At 41.8% G+C, this 19,278-nt stretch overlaps 1 protein-coding gene across 1 annotated transcript in view; it reads right to left on the bottom strand.

The window, feature by feature from the left end:
- Positions 1-2,751: 2,751 nt before the first annotated feature.
- Positions 2,752-19,278, bottom strand: part of LOC106580235 (uncharacterized) — a 34,274-nt gene continuing 17,747 nt past the window's right edge. The window contains exons 3-7 of the mRNA XM_045704213.2: positions 11,785-11,980; positions 5,147-5,184; positions 4,269-4,574; positions 3,863-3,928; positions 2,752-3,176 (exon numbers count right to left, since the gene is read on the bottom strand). Coding sequence (XP_045560169.2) covers positions 3,040-3,176; positions 3,863-3,928; positions 4,269-4,574; positions 5,147-5,184; positions 11,785-11,980 — 743 coding nt within the window. The 3' untranslated portion in view covers positions 2,752-3,039. The remainder of the gene's footprint in view (positions 3,177-3,862; positions 3,929-4,268; positions 4,575-5,146; positions 5,185-11,784; positions 11,981-19,278) is intronic.

The following is a 19,278-nucleotide window of genomic DNA, read 5'->3' as shown; positions in this document are numbered from 1 at the left end:
CTGGCAACAATTTAAATACGTTTTTTTGTCGACCTTTACCGACTCCGGCCATATTCAACAGGTGTTGAGCGTTCGTAAATGCATCAGTTTTTCTGCGCTCTGGCACACTCAGACGAGAATGCTCTGAAATCTGAGTAGATAGCCAGAGCGAATTTACGAACACACTCCTAGGTGAAAAATCTATAGATTTGCCCTTGAGCAAGGCACTTAACTCCAATTGCTCCTGTAAGTCGCTCTGGATAAGAGCGTCTGCTTAAATGACTCAAATGCAAATGTCAAAATGAACCCACCAAAAAATGTGACAACCATCATCCTGTGAATAACCAAAACTCATCACACGATCGAGCTGCGGTTATGCAGCTATGTCTTGTTTCCAGTAACTACGTTTCACCTTTCTTTAGAAAACCAAAGAAACATATTAACCACATTTTCGCACTGCTATTGGGTGAGTAGGCTCAACACCTGCTTCGAAACACAAATGGAAGCAAACAGCTTAAAGCCAGAGAAAGAGGGATCTTATGATAGATTAGATAATTTTATAGAAAATAAATACAACGTTGGGGGGGGGGGGGGGGGGGGGGTGTTAAGCAGCCTTTATGTTCTATTATGATGACAGTTTCCTCAACAAAAAAACATCACGGAACAGTACAACATTTACAATAGGCTACTTTGCAGAACCAAGTTTGCTGTAACATTTCTTTCACGCATGCAGCGATTATTAAACCCTTCCCCATCTGAAAGTATTTGGTTATTTTAAGAAACTTTGCACACTGCATAGGCTGTGTTACGCAAGGAAAAACATTGTATCAATGTAAAAAGCACAAATTAATGATTTCACTCATTCGTCTGCTCAATAAGCACTCAGCATTTAGTTCATTAAAAGAAAAATAACATCTGGATTTTCAATTATTCATGGTAAATTAATAAAATAATTAAATTACGATATTAAATACTATGTTCGAAAACGAACTCAAATTTCTTGAAATAAATTGCACTTCATTACACACATGACAAGTTACTAAATATTATTTTGGATAATGATGCATATTTAGAAATAATGAGACTACATATTTAATAAGTTATAGGTCACATTAATATTTTGGAAATATCTTTGTGTAAATCAAAGACGGATTTAGTGAAAATAATGTACGCTGTGACAGATAGGCCTATTGCAGGGCAATTTTCATAAAACTGTCTAAATTTAAATCACAAGGGTCTACATTCAATATTTGCTCTCCTTATTTTTCTGAAAACTTTAACCTTCTTTCAAGTGTCCGCAGCGAGTAGCTCTCACAATCATCAAAAGTTAAATGTGATTGTTCATTTTAAGGAGGGAAACACAATATACACAATTAAAAGTTCTGCAATTCATTTCATAATTGGCAGTTGAAGTTAATGGAAGACATGGAAAGATATGACTCACAATACTTTAGCATCCTAAAATAAAGTAGGACAAAAAAAATAAAAAAGTTCGACCTCAATGGGATGTAAAACCATTGTTATTACCAGCCCCCTACAACTATATCCATACTTGGGGTTTTCCCTTTCAATGAATGTGTCCACTGGTGCTGGGTCTTCTTGTCATGTTCCTGTGGTGCAGCAGGAGAGAGCGAGCCCACAGCACTACTCCATGCTCTTCACTATCATCACTGTGTAAGCCAGAGAGGCCAGGTTCAGATTGCACATGGACTGGAAGGAATCTGGAGAAAATAAAAGTTTATAGGCTGGGATTTTAGCCAGTCATTTTATTTATTGAATACTTTTCTGCAATTTCAACAGTAAAACACTGTAGATTGCAAAGTATAATACCATACATGTATTTTACAGAATTAAGGCTGTAGATTGCGTTGCATTATGAAAAAATACTGTTATTAACTGTAATTGGAAGCCTCCTGTAAAAATGATTCTAACATGCTGTATTTCTTTACAGTAATGGTTTATGCCTACTGTAGATTACAATGATCAGTTTCAGGCACCAACCTCATGCTGTCGAGTAAGACGCATGAAGCTCAGACTATTTTAGTAGGCTAGAAATGCTAGAAATCTTTTTGAAGCTGCTGTGAAGTAGAATAATATTTTCATTAGCTGCTGGGGAGGTACCTATCCAAATAATAAGACATTTCGGGAGCACTTTAAGTATTTTCCATGTCATTGTAATGTTATTACCAAATAAATGGTAATAACATTACAATGACATGGAAAATACTTCTCTTGATAAATGTTCATTTCCTTGCAAAATATATGTTAAAAACAAATTAAACACTCCAACCTTGATTTAATTTAATTTGATTGTTTCAAGGTTTGTTTTGCCATAGATCTATAATTCTACAAATGCAAGAACCATTAACTGCCATTATGGACTCGTCTGCCATCGCTGTCATATTCTTCAATTTGATGGCAAGAGCCGAACCCACAACAAGAGGTAAAAACAGATCAAGGCAAAATGAATCATCCAGCAGCTTTGGATAACCAACGCACCACACACTCGAGCTGTGGTTATGCAGCTAGCTATATCTTGTTTCCAGTAACTACCATTTCACATGTCCTTAGAAAAACCAAAGAAACATATTAACCATATTATCCCACCACTATTAAGTCTAGGCTCAACATCTGCGTCGGGAACATGCACATTGACGCAAACAAGTAGAAAACAGATAATTGGTGAACTTATTGTTCTGCTTCTGATGAGATTCAATTAAATAAAATTTTCCTAAATATGAATAGATGATCTTATAGTAAAGAGATGCAATGTTTTGGGGGTTTTAAGTAACCTTTATTCATAGAAAACAGCACGGAACTGTAAAAAATGTATTTTACAATGATTTACAGAACCATTGTTGTTGCAACATTTTGTTCATAAAGGCAGCGATAATTAAATCCATCCTCATCTAAAATAATATGGTTATTTTGATCAACTTGGTTAATTTGAGCAGGCTGTGTTAGGCAAGGAAAATGTCATGCAAGCTGGATCAATGTAAAAAAACAACAACATTGTATCAATGTAAAAAAGCACATAAATGATTTTCCTCATAGAGGTCTTCAGGTGCTGGGTCCTCTTCCTAGAATCCTGTGGTGCAGCAGGAGAGAGAGCCCACAGCAGTACACCATGCTCTTCACGATCATCACTGTGTAAACCACAGAGGCCAGGTTCAGACTGCACGTTGACTGGAAGGAATCTGGGGAAGAGAAAAGAGTAAGAGCTGGGATTCAATTTGCATGCAGGTTACAGGGATTGCCGTTTAAAAACACATGTTCCTATTAAGCCGACATATGGTACATTTACCATGGATGGCATCTCGGCAAACAAGTGCCTTTAAGGGGCACTTTGCCTATAAACCGTGATCAGATTATCTATCCGATCGCGTTTTGTCGGCTACACTCCACTTAGGAGGTTTTAACAATACGAACAATTTACATGACCTTGGCGAGTGCAACAGGTAAAAAAGTTCCATTCGACTCGCTCTGCCACTGTCACAATTCCTGGTACTCTGGTCCTGGATCTTGGACCCGCTACTCACGCTATCCTCATAAGAAGATATTCGTTTCAGCCCGGGTTAGTTTGTGTTTCACACATGCTTTATAGCGCGGATCAGGGTAGAAAACTAAACGCTCCTGGATCCAGATCATAAGAGGATATGTGAAAGCGCCCTTAATTAAAGGTCATTTTAAATTGAGCAGCCATAAACAGCGTTTATACCGTGAATGCGTTCCTCAGAAGGTGGAATGGCGACAAAGCGCAATCGGATGTAATATCTGTCTAAATCTGTTAATTTATCCAAACACTCATATTTTAATTTTTTCCCTTTTTTTATTTTTGTTTTGAATTGACCCCAACCCTGCATGAAATATACATGAATTTTACCTTCGGTAAACTGCAGAGTCAGTGGCTCCTGCGTGTCATTTCTGAACGGGCAGGTTGGTGGAGTATCTTCAGTTGGTTTATTTGAGAATGAGATGGAAAAATATAATATTAAAGAATATGCTTTCAGAATATTATGTGGGCTACTGTCAGGGATAATTGTTACGCAAATTAAGGTGTTTTGTTTTAACTTGCAAAACTAACTACACAACATTCCTATGCAATGGCCAATTGTGTGTCACATTTTTATGTACTTTCTTTTTAATAGGCCTATGTCATTTTTACATGGTTGAATACATGATAACCTACTCATATAAATATAGTACATACATATTAAATTAATAATGATGTATGACAAACATAATAGGCTTACATACTAATGTAAAACTATTTCAATTACTGGCTTTACCTTTTGGGATGTCAAATTGTTGAGCGCCCCATTCATGCTCCACAGAACAGACGTATTTGTTCCTGTACGTCTTCTCTTTATCAATGATGATCATACTGGTCGTCTGTCCTTCCTCCCTCTGCTCCAGCTGTTCCGTCTCTGCTTTGGACACCTCCATTCTTCCGCCGTTTGCATCCTCAATCTTCCATGAGATCTTGACCAAGTCTGGAAACATGTCTCTAGCCAGACATAGCAGGGTGGTCTTCCCATTCGACTCAGAGTTGGACGCTGGGTACACCGTCACTTTGGGTTTTCGTTGATTGCTGTCTAATGTTCAAGAGAAATAATACGATTTACAGACTTCTTTAAAGGGACATCACACACAAGATTAATCGTGATGTCCCACATTATTTGTTTTATATCCAGCTGTATGTACTATCTATATTCAAGTGAACAATTAATTACATTTTTCTCCTTAACAACTATACTTTATGGAATATATTATTTCAATGTAAATCATAACTTTCAATATCATTTAAAACATAAGACTCTTAATTAAGTAAACGGTTCAACATTTTTGCTCTGTCAAATTACTTTACATTTATATCATTAATTTAACTGAGGGTGTATATCTCTAAGAGTAGGGACATGCAATATTCTGTAAAATGTTCATATGGCTTCCTTGAAAATCAGAATTATCTATTGTACAGACTATTAACAAACTTTCAAAAACTTTTTTCCTAACATGGATTAATCATGAATAGTGCATATTTGCGGAGCAATACTGCAGATGTTTTCAAAATGATTTTGGATAGTGATTAGAGCTATAGATTAAATATGAATTATTAAGGACTACTGCTTTGTTTACCTGTTGAAAATCAGAGGAATGGATATCTTACCTGTCACATAAAGTGTCGTGCCAGAGCCAAATTCGAGCCTTCACAGTGAAAATTCCCTTCTCAAAAAGTAGTCTGCACTGTGAGGATAGCCTGGAGGGGTGGATGTGGGGGATGGGGGGTGGTGGGGGGTTGGTGGGGGTTTTCCTGAGGTAGCTAGTCCCCCCCATCTTTAAATGTAGCATTTTTAATGGTTAATCCAAAATATGTAGATGCTTCTCTGCATATCTAAGCATAACTCTTGAGCTTTAATAATTTTTTTTTTTACAGAACTATTTATTATTATTATTATTTATTTCAACTTTATTTACCAGGTAGGCCTGTTGAGAACAAGTTCTCATTTACAGCTGCGACCTGGCCAAGATAAAGCAAAGCAGTGTGACAAAAACAACAACACAGAGTTACACATGGGATATACAAACATACAGTCAATAACACAATAGAAAAATCTGTGTACAGTGTGTGCAAATGAAGTAAGGAGGTAAGGCAATAAATAGGCCATAGTGGCAAAGAATTTACAATTTCGCAATTAACACTGGAGTGATAGATGTGCAGAGGAGGATGTGCAAGTACAAATACTGGTGTGCAAGAGAGCAGAAAAACCAAAACATATATGGGGATGAGGTAGGTAGTTGGTTGGATGGGCTATTTACAGATGGGCTGTGTACAGCTGCAGCGATCGGTAAGCTGCTCTGACAGATGATGCTTAAAGTTAGTGAGGGAGATATGAGTCTCCAACTTCTGTGATTTTTGCAATTCGTTTCAGTCATTGGCAGCAGAGAACTGGAAGGAAAGGTGGCCAAAGGGGGTGTTGGCTTTGGGGATGACCAGCGAAATATACCTGCTGGAGCAATTGCTACAGGTGGGTGTTGCTATGGATATCAGTGAGCTAAAATAAGGCAGAGCTTTACTTAGCAAAGACTTATAGATGACCTGGAGCAAGTGGATTTGGCGACAAATATGTAGAGACAACCAGCCAACGAGAGCATACAGGTCGCAGTGGTGGGTAGAATATAGGGCTTTGGTGACAAAACAGATGGCAGGTTGTTTGGAGGTTTGTTAACACAGTGTCGAAAGAAGGGCCAGATGTTTACAGAATGGTGTTGTCTGCGTAGAGGTGGATAAAAGAATCACCCGCAGCAAGAGCACCATCATTGATATACACAGAGAAAAGAGTCGGCCCGAGAATTGAACCCTGTGGCACCCCATAGTGACTGCCAAAGTTCCGGACAACCCTCCGATTTGACACACTGAACTATTTCTGAGGAAAAGTTAGTGAACCAGGCGAGGCAGTCATTAGAGAAACCAAGGTTGTTTAGTCTGCCGATACGAATACGGTGATTGACAGAGTCGAAAGGCCAGGTTGATGAAGACGGCTGCACAGTACTGTCTTTTATCGATGGCGGTTATGATATCATTTAGGACCTTGAGCGTGGCTGAGGTGCAACTGTGACCAGCTCGGAAACCGAATTGCATAGCAGAGAAGGTACGGTGGGATTTGAAATGGTCGGTGATCTGTTTGTTACTTGGCTTTCGAAGACTTTAGAAAGGCAGGGCAGGATGGATATAGGTCTGTAACAGTTTGGGTCTAGAGTGTGTCGTGTCTTTGGCTATGCCAGATTAAGTGATATGACATGCTATTCTATAAAATAATTTCTCTGTAATTAATATTACCTGATTAAGCTAATCAGGTAAATAATTAACTAGAAAGTCGGGGCACCATGAAATAATGTTTATAGAGCTGTTATCTTCCGAATAAACTCATAAAGACCTAGTAATCTTTTACATGAATAGCAGTCAATATTTAATCGTCACCTTGTTTAGTCTCATCTGAAAGTTGTAAATTCTTGGTTATATTCACGAACCCTGGCTAACAAGTTGAATCAGCAATACAAAATGTGGTTTAATTATTTATTTACTAAATACCTAACTAATCACACAGAATTACATATACACAGAATGAATCATACTTTGATGGACACGGTGAACGGAGCCGATTTAGCGGCTGGTTACACAAAGGAAGGGGGGGTATGAGTGAAAGAGTGCGAAGACTAAGGAACAAATGGAGAAGCTATGCTCTCGTAAATGCAGTATCTTATGCATTCTAAATTACCGCCCATTTGAAAAAGGAGAATGCAATAAATATTTACTCTGAGCTGCGCTTCGGTAGATTGGTTGTCGATGGAAGGCCGGTTTGTCCTTTGAAGAATGTCTCTTGGTGAACTGGAGCGTGGTAGAATGGATACTCTGTCCATCCTTTCCTAGCCCACGTTTAGCGGGCGGAGTGGGTAGAACTTCTTTAGTGAATAAGAGTTCAAAAGTTCATACCAAGTTGCCATACTTTAAACTCATGCTATATTCTGGCTGGTATAGTCGAAATTCATCCTTCCGGCATGTAGGCCTTCACATTGAAATTCGATGCCAATTTCATTAGGTTCTTGCTGAGGTTGGCTTAGTTCTGTAGGTGGTCTTTGTCCTTTCAACGTGGGGATGGTAAGTCCTCACGTCCTTGGAACAGGTTATTATCAAATCAAATGACATTTTATTTGTCACATACCCATGGTTAGCAGATATTAATTTGAGTGTAGTGAAATGCTTGTGCTTCTAGTTCCGACCATGCAGTAATATCTAACAAGTAACCCTACCTAACAATTTCACAACAACTACCTTATACACACACAAGTGTAAAGGAATGAATAAGAATATGTACATAAAAATATATGAATGAGTGATGGCCGAACGGCATAGGCAAGATGCAGTAGATGGTATAAAGTACAGTATATACATATGAGATGAGTAATGTAGGGTATGTAAACATTACATAAAGTGGCATTGTTTAAAGTGGCTAGTGATACATTTATTACATACATTTTTCCATTATTAAAGTGGCTAGAGTTGAGTCAGTATGTTGGCAGCAGCCCCTCAATGTTAGTGATGGCTGTTTAACAGTCTGATGGCCTTGAGATAAAAGCTGTTTTTCAGTCTCTCGGTCCCCGCTTTGATGCATCAGTACTGACCTCACATTCTGGATGATAGCGGGGTGAACAGGCAGTGGCTCGGGTGGTTGTTGTCCTTGATGATCTTTTTGGCCTTCCTGTGACATCGGGTGGTGTAGGTGTCATGGAGGGCAGATAGTTTGTCCCCGGTGATGCGTTGTGCAGACCTCACTAACTCACTACCCAGGATGCTCTCGATTGTGCATCTGTAAAAGTTTGTGAGTGTTTTTGGTGACAAGCCAAATTTCTTCAGCCTCCTGAGGTTGAAGAGGCGCTGCTGCGCCTTCTTCACCACGCTGTCTGTGTGGGTGGACCATTTCAGTTTGTCCGTGATGTGTACGCCGAGGAACTTAAAACTTCCCACCTTCTCCACTACTGTCCCATCGATGTGGATAGGGGGCTGCTCCCTCTGCTGTTTCATGAAGTCCACGATCATCTTCTTTGTTTTGTTGACATTGAGTGTGAGGTTATTTTCCAGACACTACACTCTGAGGGCCCTCACCTCCTCCCTGTAGGCCGTCTCGTCGTTGTTGGTAATCAAGCCTACCACTGTAGTGTTGTCTGCAAACTTGATGAATGAGTTGGAGGCGTGCATGCCCACGCAGTCATGGGTGAACAGGGAGTACAGGAGAGGGCTGAGAACGCACCCTTGTGGGGCCCCAGTGTTGAGGATCAGCGGGGGTGGAGATGTTGTTACCTACCCTCACCACCTGGAAGTTCGGGACCAAGTTGCACAGGGCGGGGTCGAGACCCAGGGTCTGGAGCTTAATGACGAGTTTGGAGGGTACTATGGTGTTAAATGCTGAGCTGTAGTCTATGAACAGCATTCTTACATAGGTATTCCTCTTGTCCAGATGGGTTAGGGAAGTGTGCAGTGTGATTGCGATTGCGTCGTCTGTGGACCTATTGGGGCGGTAAGTAAATTGGAGTGGGTCTAGGGTGTCAGGTAGGGTGGAGGTGATATGGCCCTTGACTAGTCTCTCAAAGCACTTCATGATAACGGAAGTGAGTGCTACGGGGCGGTAGTCATTTAGCTCAGTTACCTTAGCTTTCTTGGGAACAGGAACAATAGTGGCCCTCTTGAAGCATGTGGGAACAGCAGACTGGGATAGGGATTGATTGAATATGTCCGTAAACACACCAGCCAACTGGTGTGCGCATGCTCTGAGGACGCAGCTGGAGATGCCGTCTGGGCCTGCAGCCTTGCGAGGGTTTACACGTTAAAATGTTTTACTCACGTTGGCTGCAGTGAGCCCTTTTAACATAGGACCGTCGCCCTAACATCCTCGGAACAGAAAGTTACATTTTTGTCAAGGGGCTTATGTAGGATTGGGAGAGAGGGCCGTGTTTCATAGTTTACAACCACGGTCTGTTCACATAGGCAGGGCCACTGAGTTGGCAGAGTTTACTCTATGACAAACCATTCTCTCATTAATAAGAGGCTAATTACGTTTCATAATTTCACAAATAGTTTCATATTTAAACATTTAAATTGCACAACAATTCCATGTGAATCTGATAACTATAATGTGTAGACTTTCTAAGATACAGTTTATGTCGTCCTATCATCAGTAATCATGTCTCAGACGCCAACTGAACTGACATCATATTCATTAATTCCCAACGCATATTTTCAACTGGTTGGATTTATGTACAAATACCTAAGTTTTGTTCGTGCATACAGATCACTTATCCAAAGGCATAACGCGCGAGCGCAGAACGAGAGACGAAAAGTCAAAATGTTCCATTATCGTACTTAGAAGCATGTCAAACGCTGTTTAAAATCAATCTTTATGGTATTTTTAATGTAAAATTGCGACGATATTCCAACCGGACAATATATTCATTCAAGAAGAAAAAGAAGGAACGGCGTACTCGTGTGACCTCGCATATCCAATCCCTTTGTTCCCAGGCAGACCACTCAGTAACTGAGCTCCTATTATCTGCCCAGTGACAGGAAAATGCTCAAACCATTTTGTGAAGGCTGTTGACAGCCAATGGAAGCCTTAGGAAGTGCACCGTCACCCCACAGACACTGTAACTTCAATAGAGAATCAAAAGAACTACAATTCTCAGAATTTTCACTTCCTGCTTGGATTTTTCTCAGGTTTTTGCCTGCCATATGAGTTCTGTTATACTCACAGACACCATTCAAACAGTTTTAGAAACTTCAGAGTGTTTTCTATCCAAATCTACTAATAATATGCATATTCTTGTTTCTGGGCTAGAGTAGTAACTTGTGTAAATTGGGTACGTTTTTCATCCGGCCGTGCAAATACTGCCCCCTAGCCCAGACATTTTAATATTGACTTGCCTTGCCCAGAAATCACAACACATCTTCCACATTGGTTAATCTGTATTTCACAGTCTTCTTGTTGTCATACCTTAAGAACATAAGTTAAGAAATCCTGGTGTCCTCATTGGTCCAGTCTGCAAACTTGCTTTCATCTTTGATTATGAAGATGCAGTCTCCCTTCAGACACAGCAAGTCTCCATCCTCCTCGAAGATAGTGGTGATGCACAGCTTCCAATCTTGGCCAGATGCTTTTCTCACTCTTTTTGGCCTAGTTTATGCTCTATATCTGGATTACCCAAAACTCATGTCCAGCTTATTTCTATTGATTCAGCAAGTGTTCCTTAACGTTGATTCCGAAAAGCTCAAATAAAAAGCTTTGGCCTTGAAAAATAAACTATAACCTAATTATTAGCTGTTTTCAGGTCAAATGTGCCTGTGGTAAGACAACACTTTTTTTTCTTTTTTTTCTTCAACCTTAGAAAAGAGAACCTGGTGATTGTTGGAACCAAAAAAAGTTTGAGTGAATGGTTTTGTTGTTATTTCCTCTCATATGGGTTCTCTTGAAATGTAACCAGAGGAACAAAAATTGACTGACATCTGTGAATCTCATGTGTTTGAAATGCTTTTGTTGTATTCTCCAATAATAAATAATAGTAATTTGTACAGTGCAACATGACATTTACATCTGAACCTAAATGATCTACATGGAAGCACTCTGTGAGGGATCGGCTTGTGTGTTTTTGTCTTAGCAAGGAGTTAGGCCTAGTAAACTATGACTGTGCTTTTGAAGACTTTGTAATAAATACATTGAATGTGTACTTTGAAGGGGTTAACCACTTCCCGCCCCTGGTCACATATATCCCTGGACTTCTTCAATGGTCTACCCCCGTCTGATGGCAACACGGTTATCCTTACCGTGGTGGACCGATTTTCCAAAGCCGCCCACTTCATCCCTCTCCCCAAGCAATCCTCAGCCAAAGAGACAGCCCAGTTCATGGTGCAGCACGTCTTCCGGATCCATGGTCTTCCGGTGGACGTGGTCTCCGACCGGGGTCCTCTGTTCTCGTCGCATGTTCTGGAAGGCATTCTGCACGCTCATTGGGTCGTCGGCCAGCCTCTTCTTCGGGTCCCACCCCCAGTCTAACGGCCAGTCGTAGCGAGCCAATCAGGACCTGGAGACGACTCTTCGCTACCTGGTCTCCGCCAATCCCACCACCTGGAACCAGCAGCTTGTGTGGGTAGAGTAAGCCTGTAACACTTTCCCTTGCTCAGCCACTGGTCTCTCGCCTTTTGAGTGCTCCCTGGGATATCAGCCCCCGCTCTTCCCGGAGCTAGAGGACGAGGCATACCCTCGGCCTAGATGTCTGTCCGCCGCTGTCGCCATACCTGGAAGAGAGCCCGGTTGGCTCTTCTCAATACCATCTCCAGGTATTGATGACAGGCGGACCGCCACTGGACCCCGGCTCCCCATTACCATCTCGGGCAGAGGGTATGGCTGTCCATTCGGGATCTTCCTTTCCGGGTAGAGTCCCGCAAACTGTCCCCCTGTTTTATCAGCCCATATCCAAGATCCTTAGCCCCTCTGCTGTTCGTCTTCTGTTGCCCCGTACCCTCAGTATACATCCCACTTTTCATGTGTCTAGGATTAAACTTATTTCTCACAACCCTTTGTCTCCTATTTCCAGGCCTACCCTTCTCCCCAGTCTCATCGACAGGCCAACCGGGGTACATTGTGAGGCACCACCTGAAGGTTCAGCCGCGGGGCAGGGTTGACTGGGAGGGTTATGGCCCAGGGGAGAGGTGCTGGGTTCCCCGCTAGGAACATCCTGGACCTAGCCCTCATCGCTGAGCTCCGTTGCTGGCATCCCGATCAACCAGGTATGTGCCCAGGTAGGACGCCAGGTGGTTTCCAGGGGGGAGGGGGGGTACTGTCACACCCTGATCTGTTTCACCTGTCTCTGTGCTTGTCTCCACCCCATCCAGGTGTCACCCATCTTCCCCATTATCCCATGTGTATTTATACCTGTGTTTTCTGTTGCCAGTTCTTCTTGTCTTGTCAGGTCTTACCAGTGTTCATTCATATATTTTTATGTACATATTCTTCATTCCTTTATGCTTGTGTGTATAAGGTAGTTGTTAGGTTAGATTACTCGTTGGTTATTACTGCATTGTCGGAACTAGAAGCACAAGCATTTCGCTACACTCGCATTAAGATCTGCTAACCATGTGTATGTGACAAATAAAATTTGATTTGTTCTTTCCCACCTTCCTCTTTCTCTAATTGTTTCCTAGTTTTTTCCCGTTTCTGACCATTCTGCCTGCCCTGACCCCAAGCCTGCTTGCCGTCCTGTACCTGCTTCACGCTGACCTAATTATGAATCTCTGCCTGCCCGGGCCATGAGCCTGCCTGCCATCCTATACCTGTCTGACTCTGACCACGAACCTCTGCCTGCTCTCAACCTGCCCTTTGCCCGGCCCGTGTTTATAATAAATCATCTGAGAACTGTACTATCTGCCTCCCGTGTCTGCATCTGGGGCATATCCTTAGTTGGGATAACAATGTCTGGTTCCTCTTCGGGATAGGGGGCAGTATTTTCACGGCCGGATGAAAAATGTACCCAAATTAAACTGCTTGCTACTCGGGCCCAGAAGGTAGGATATGCATATTATTAGTAGATTTGGATAGAGAACACTGAAGTTTCTATAACTGTTTGAATGATGTCTGTGAGTATAACAGAACTCATATGGCAGGCAAAAACCTGAGAAAAATCCAACGAGGAAGTGAGAAATCTGAGGCTTGAAGTTTTTGAAATGATTCCCTATTCAATTTGTAGTTTTAACCTGTTGGGGGTAGGGGGCAGTATTTGCACGGCCGGATAAAAAACGTACCCGATTTAATCTGGTTATTACTACTGCCCAGAAACTAGAATATGCATATAATTATTGGCTTTGGATAGAAAACACCCTAAAGTTTCTAAAACTGTTTGAATGATGTCTGTGAGTATAACAGAACTCATATGGCAGGCAAAAACCTGAGAAGATTCCTTACAGGAAGTGGCCTGTCTGACAACTTCTTGGGCTTCTTGACTCTCTTTATTGAAAACTGAGGATCTCTGCTGTAACGTGACACTTCCTACGGCTCCCATGGGCTCTCAGAAGGCGGGAAAAAGCTGAATGATGTCTTTGGAGCCCCTGGCTGAAAAACATAAGCGCCTTTGGTAAGTGGTCGATCAGAGTACAATGAGACTGAGGCGCGTGCACGAGGCGACCCCATGTTTTTGAACTAAAACAGGGTTTCCCGGTTGGAATATTATTGCTTTTTTACGAGAAAAATTGCATAAAAATTGATTTTAAACAGCGGTTGGCATGCTTCGAAGTACGGTAATGGAATATTGAGAATTTTTTTGTCACGAAACGCGTCGGGCGTCACCCGATTTCAAAAAGGCTTTACAGCGGAAGCAAAACATTAGATTATGTCAGCAGAGTACCCAGCCAGAAATAATCAGACCACCCATTTTTCAAGCGAGCATATAATGTCACAAAAAACAAAACCACAGCTAAATGCAGCACCAACCTTTGATGATCTTCATCAGATGACACTCCTAGGACATTATGTTATACAATACATGCATGTTTTGTTCAATCAAGTTCATATTTATATCAAAAAACAGCTTTTTCCATTAGCATGTGACGTTCAGAACTAGCATACCCACCGAAACCTCCGGTGAATTTACTAAATTACTCACGATAAACGTTCACAAAAAACATAACAATTATTTTAAGAATTATAGATACAGAACTCCTTTATTCAATCGCTATGTCCGATTTTAAAATAGGTTTTCGGTGAAAGCACATTTTGCAATATTCTGAGTAGATAGCTCGCCATCACAGGCTAGCTATTTTGACACCCACCAAGTTTGGCCCTCACCAAAGTCAGATTTACTATAAGAAAAATTGGATTACCTTTGCTGTTCTTCGTCGGAATGCACTCCCAGGACTTCTACTTCAATAACAAATGTTGGTTTGGTTCCAAATAATCCATAGTTATATCCAAATAGTGGCGTTTTGTTGTGCGTTCAAGACACTATCCGAAGGGTGACGAAGGGTTACGCGCCCGACGCGTTTTGTGACAAAAAATGTCAAAATATTCCATTACCGTACTTCGAAGCATGTCAAACGCTGTTTAAAATCAATTTTTATGTGATTTTTCTCGTAAAAAAGCGATAATATTCCGACCGGGAAACCCTGTTTCCGTTCAAAGACATGGTGTCGGCTCGTGCACGCGCCCCCAGTCTCATTGTTCTCAGATCGACCACTATCCAAATGCGCTACTGTTTTTCAGCCTGGGCCTGCAAAGGCATCATTCAACGTTTTGCCGCCTTCTGAGAGCCTATGGGAGCCGTAGGAAGTGTCACGTTACAGCAGAGATCCTCAGTTTTCAATAAAGAAAGTGTAGAAGGCCAAGAAATGGTCAGAGAGGGCGCTTCCTGTAAGGAATCTTCTCAGGTTTTGGCCTGCCAAATGAGTTCTGTTATACTCACAGACACCATTCAAACAGTTTTAGAAACTTTGGAGTATTTTCTATCCAAAGCTAATAATTATATGCATATTCTAGTTTCTGGGCAGGAGTAATAATCAGATTAAATCGGGTATGTTTTTTATCCGGCCGTGAAAATACTGCCCCCTATCCATAACAGGTTAACGAGAGTCTTGTCTTTAAAATGGTGTAAAATAGTCATATCTTTGAGAAATTGAAGTTATAGCATTTTTAAGGTTTTTGAATTTCGCGCCACTCGATTCCACTGGCTGTTGACTAGGTGGGACGATTTCGTCCCACATACCCGAGAGAGGTTAAGCTACTTAAGTTAACACAGGCTATTTTTAGCACTTTTGTGGGAATCTTGATTGTTTTCATTGCTTTACTGGAAAGCTTAGCAGAAGTAGACAAGCTCATGTAATTTATTTTAGTGCAGGGTGAGGATTTCCTAATAGGGCACACCGCCTCAGTGCCAACAGTATAACTCTTGTTCATAGGCACATCATTACTCCTTTTTCAGTCATTGTCTCAACACAGCCTTATAATGCTGTGAAAGGGTCCAGGAACCCAAATTACTTCAATGGGTCCCGTCCTTACAAAACAAGCTTTGTTTCTAGAAGGTATAAATATGGTCAATAAATTTGACACCCACAGAGCTGCAATCCCCTCTCTCCACTGGGATTCTCTGCCTCAAACCCTATTACAGGGGCTAAGTCACTGGCTTACTGGTGCTCTTCCATGCCATCCCTAGGAGGGGTACGTCACTTGAGTGGGTTGAGTCACTGACGTGATCTTCCTGTCCTGGTTGGCGCCCCGCCTTTGGTTGTGCCGTGGGGGAGATCTTTGTGGGCTATACTCGGCCTTGTCTCAGGATGGTAAGTTCGTGGTTGGAGATATCCCTCTAGTGGTGTGTGTGCTTTGGCAAAGTGGGTGGGGTTATATCCTGCCTGTTTGGCCTGTCCGGGGGTATCGTCGGACGGGGCCATAGTGTCTCCCGACCCCTCCTGTCTCAGCCTCCAGTATTTATGCTGCAATAGTTTATGTGTCAGGGGTATTTCTCCTGTCTTATCTGGTGTCCTGTGTGAATTTAAGTATGCTCTCTCTAATTCTCTCTCTTTCTTTCTCTCTCTCGGAGGTCCTGAGCCCTAGGACCATGCATCAGGACTAGCTGGCCTGATGACTCCTTTCTGTCCCCAGTTCACCTGGTCATGCTGCTGCTCCAGTTTTAACTGTTCTGCCTGCGGCTATGGAACACTGACCTGTTCACCGGACGTGCTACCTGTCCCAGACCTGGGGTTTTCAACTCTCAGAGACAGCAGGAGCGGTAGTGATACTCTGAATGATCGGCTATGAAAAGCCAACTGACATTTACACCTGAGGTGCTGACCTGTTTCACACTCTTCAACCACTGTGATTATTATTATTTGACCCTGCTGGTCATCTATGAACATTTTAACATCTTGGGCTTGTTCTGTTATAATCTCCACCTGGCACAGCCAGAAGAGGACTGGCCACCCCTCATAGCCTGGTTCCTCTAGGTTTCTTCGTAGGTTCTGGCCTTTCTATGGAGTTTTTCCTAGCCACTATGCTTCTACACCTGCATTGCTTGCTGTTTGGGGTTTTAGGCTGGGTTTCTGTACAGCACTTTGTGACATCAGCTGATGTAAAAAAGGCTTTATAAATACATTTGATTGATTGAAAAGTCACGTAGTGTCACAGTATCCACAGAAAGGTGGCGCCCCTCCCCGGTCGGGCGGCGCTCGGTGGTCGTTGTCGCCGGCCTACTAGCTGGCACCGATCTATGTTTCTGTGTTGTTTGGTTTTATCTGTCTAGCTGTGCACCTGTTCCTTGTTTGTAATTAGTGTGGGGGTATTTAGTTTGTCCTTTTTGTTCAGGTATTCGTGCGGGATTGTTTTGTGTCTTTACGAAGGGCTGTTCGTATTTACGCTGCCTGTTAGTTCAGGGTTTTGGTGGAGCTGTCAATTTATTATTGCCGGGTTGCGCCTCGTTCGCTTTATTGTTTTGGAGCTGTGCTCCTGTCGGGTGTTTAGGCGCACCCAGTATTACGACTGCCTATTTTTCCATACGGTGTTAATAAACATCTGTGTTTTTGGACCTCCGTCTCCTGCCCTTGACTCTGACCCTTCCTGCAACACTGATAGCCCGGGACACGTAGCCAGAAGACTAAAAGCCTGCTGAAACGTTCAGTGGCAGATTTATTGAGGGCACAGGGCCAGATATTATTGGGAGCTTGTTCTTGTCAAGTAGAGACCCAATCAGTTCTTATGTCATTGAATCCCACATGAACTATGATAGATTCAATTTCCCGATGTAGGTTTAAAATATTTGGCAGCAGCTTATTTATGTCCTGTACTCGTGCTCCTGGAGCGCGCAAAGTTTTTACTCGAAGGACTAAGACATTTCTCACCATTGAACTGTCCAATACAAGACCAATTAGTGGAAAAAATATAAGAATTGATCTGCTTTTGTAAATGCAGCCATTGTTGCTCAGCATAAGACCATATAGAACAGGGGTCTCCAACCTTGTTCCTGGAGAGCTATCCTCCTGTAGGTTTTCGCTCCAACCCCAGTTTTAACTAACCTGGTTCAGCTTATCAAACAGCTAATTTTTAGAATCAGGTGTGCTAGATTAGGGTTGGACTGAAAACCTACAGGACGGTAGCTCTCCAGGAACAGCGTTTGAGTGCCCTGATGTAGAACCACCATAAAATAAATATGGATATTTTCTATCAATCTTCAACATTTGTCTGACCTTATGGATTCACAGAAGACATTGATATAAGATGTACAGGGCTCTGTAGCATCAAACTTTTGCTAGACATTCAGATATCCAAAGAATGTTTGTCAAAATCTAAAATACCGGGGAGTGAACACTATTTAATAAAAAAAAAGCTTTTTTGGGGCAGAAATGCCTTCTGGAACATGTGAACTTTTATGTGCCATCTGTAAATATGAATAATATGAATAGTTTGTTTAGCCGAAGAGAAAGCAGGAACCTACCAGCTAGCCATGATTGGCTGAGATAATGGATGGGCTGGAAATGCATAGAGATGAGTTTGGATTGGTCTTGTACCACACTTCTGTCTATAATATGAGCTGCTCAGTATGTTTAGATAATACTTGCTACTGCTGCTTTTTTGAAAGATATCATGTAGAACTGCAAAAGTGTTGCTACTGCTCTCAACAACATTACTGCCCTGAATTTAGTAGGCGCTATCGACAAAGATCAGCAGGAAAAAGTTGTGATGGGCTACTTTCTGGAGGACAATCGTGCCATGCTGAATCTGACTCTGAAAATGAATCAGACGATGAGGAAATCCCTGATTTAGATAAAGACATTTTCATTGAACCAGACATTTTAGAGTCTTCTAATGACAGCGATGGGGAAGAAACGGCGATCAACAGTGTTGTTACGGAAGAAGTTGACCAAGTTTTGAAATCAGTGGAATGCCCGGTGGAAGCAGAGACTGATAAGTAAATGGAGAAAATTCTGCCGTTTGATTGCAAATGTAGAGGGAGTCGAAAAGAGAACAAGGAAGGCTGTTGTATAAAACACCAGTCTCTGGATTACATCTTCAAACTAAGGGCAACCATGGCATTCGTGACATAGGGAGAAGCGTATGGTGAAAGTAACATACAGAGTAATAGTATGTGTAGTACAGTTAAGTGTCTACGAGTGTGTCTCAGGTGTAGACACACACAAGTGCAGAACTGTAGCTACAGATTGTTACACCAGATAATGTGATTCACCTAAATATTGTTGCCGACATGTCTATTTCAGGTCTTCTCTCATTGATTGAGACAGGTGTTTGTCCACCCCAAAGTGCTGCATGTCATGATGACAGAGACCTGTCTCGATCAATGATTGAGAAGACTTGAAATAGATGCGATGGCAGCGCACATATTGTTGGATTACTTTATGAAGCAAAAAAGTATTTATTTTATTAAAGGAGCATTTTCTAAATTCAAACTGACCTCCTGAAACTGGACACGTAAATTTGATGAGACTCCTGTTTTCTGGAATCGAGGACGAGGATGGCATCTCTAAGGTTGGTCTAAAACTCTCTGAGCTACACCAAACAGTACCTATCCTGTAACCAAAAATCTTTGGTTGAATCACATTATATGGTGTAACAATCTGTAATCAGCAGACGATGGGAGAGGTGGTCATGATGAAAGTGCCATTCCAAAGAAACATACAGTAAGTTCAGAGAATAGCAAAGCCGTGGGAAGAGTGTTCTCATAATCAAACTACCATTCATCTCCTCATGAGTCATCTGCTTG

The sequence above is a fragment of the Salmo salar genome, chromosome 20, assembly GCF_965601325.2.
Source record: "Salmo salar chromosome 20, fSalSal1, whole genome shotgun sequence".
In the NCBI taxonomy this organism is placed as follows: domain Eukaryota; kingdom Metazoa; phylum Chordata; class Actinopteri; order Salmoniformes; family Salmonidae; genus Salmo; species Salmo salar.
The sequence above is the reverse complement of the archived record's forward strand: the minus strand, read 5'-3'. Positions and strand labels throughout refer to the sequence as shown.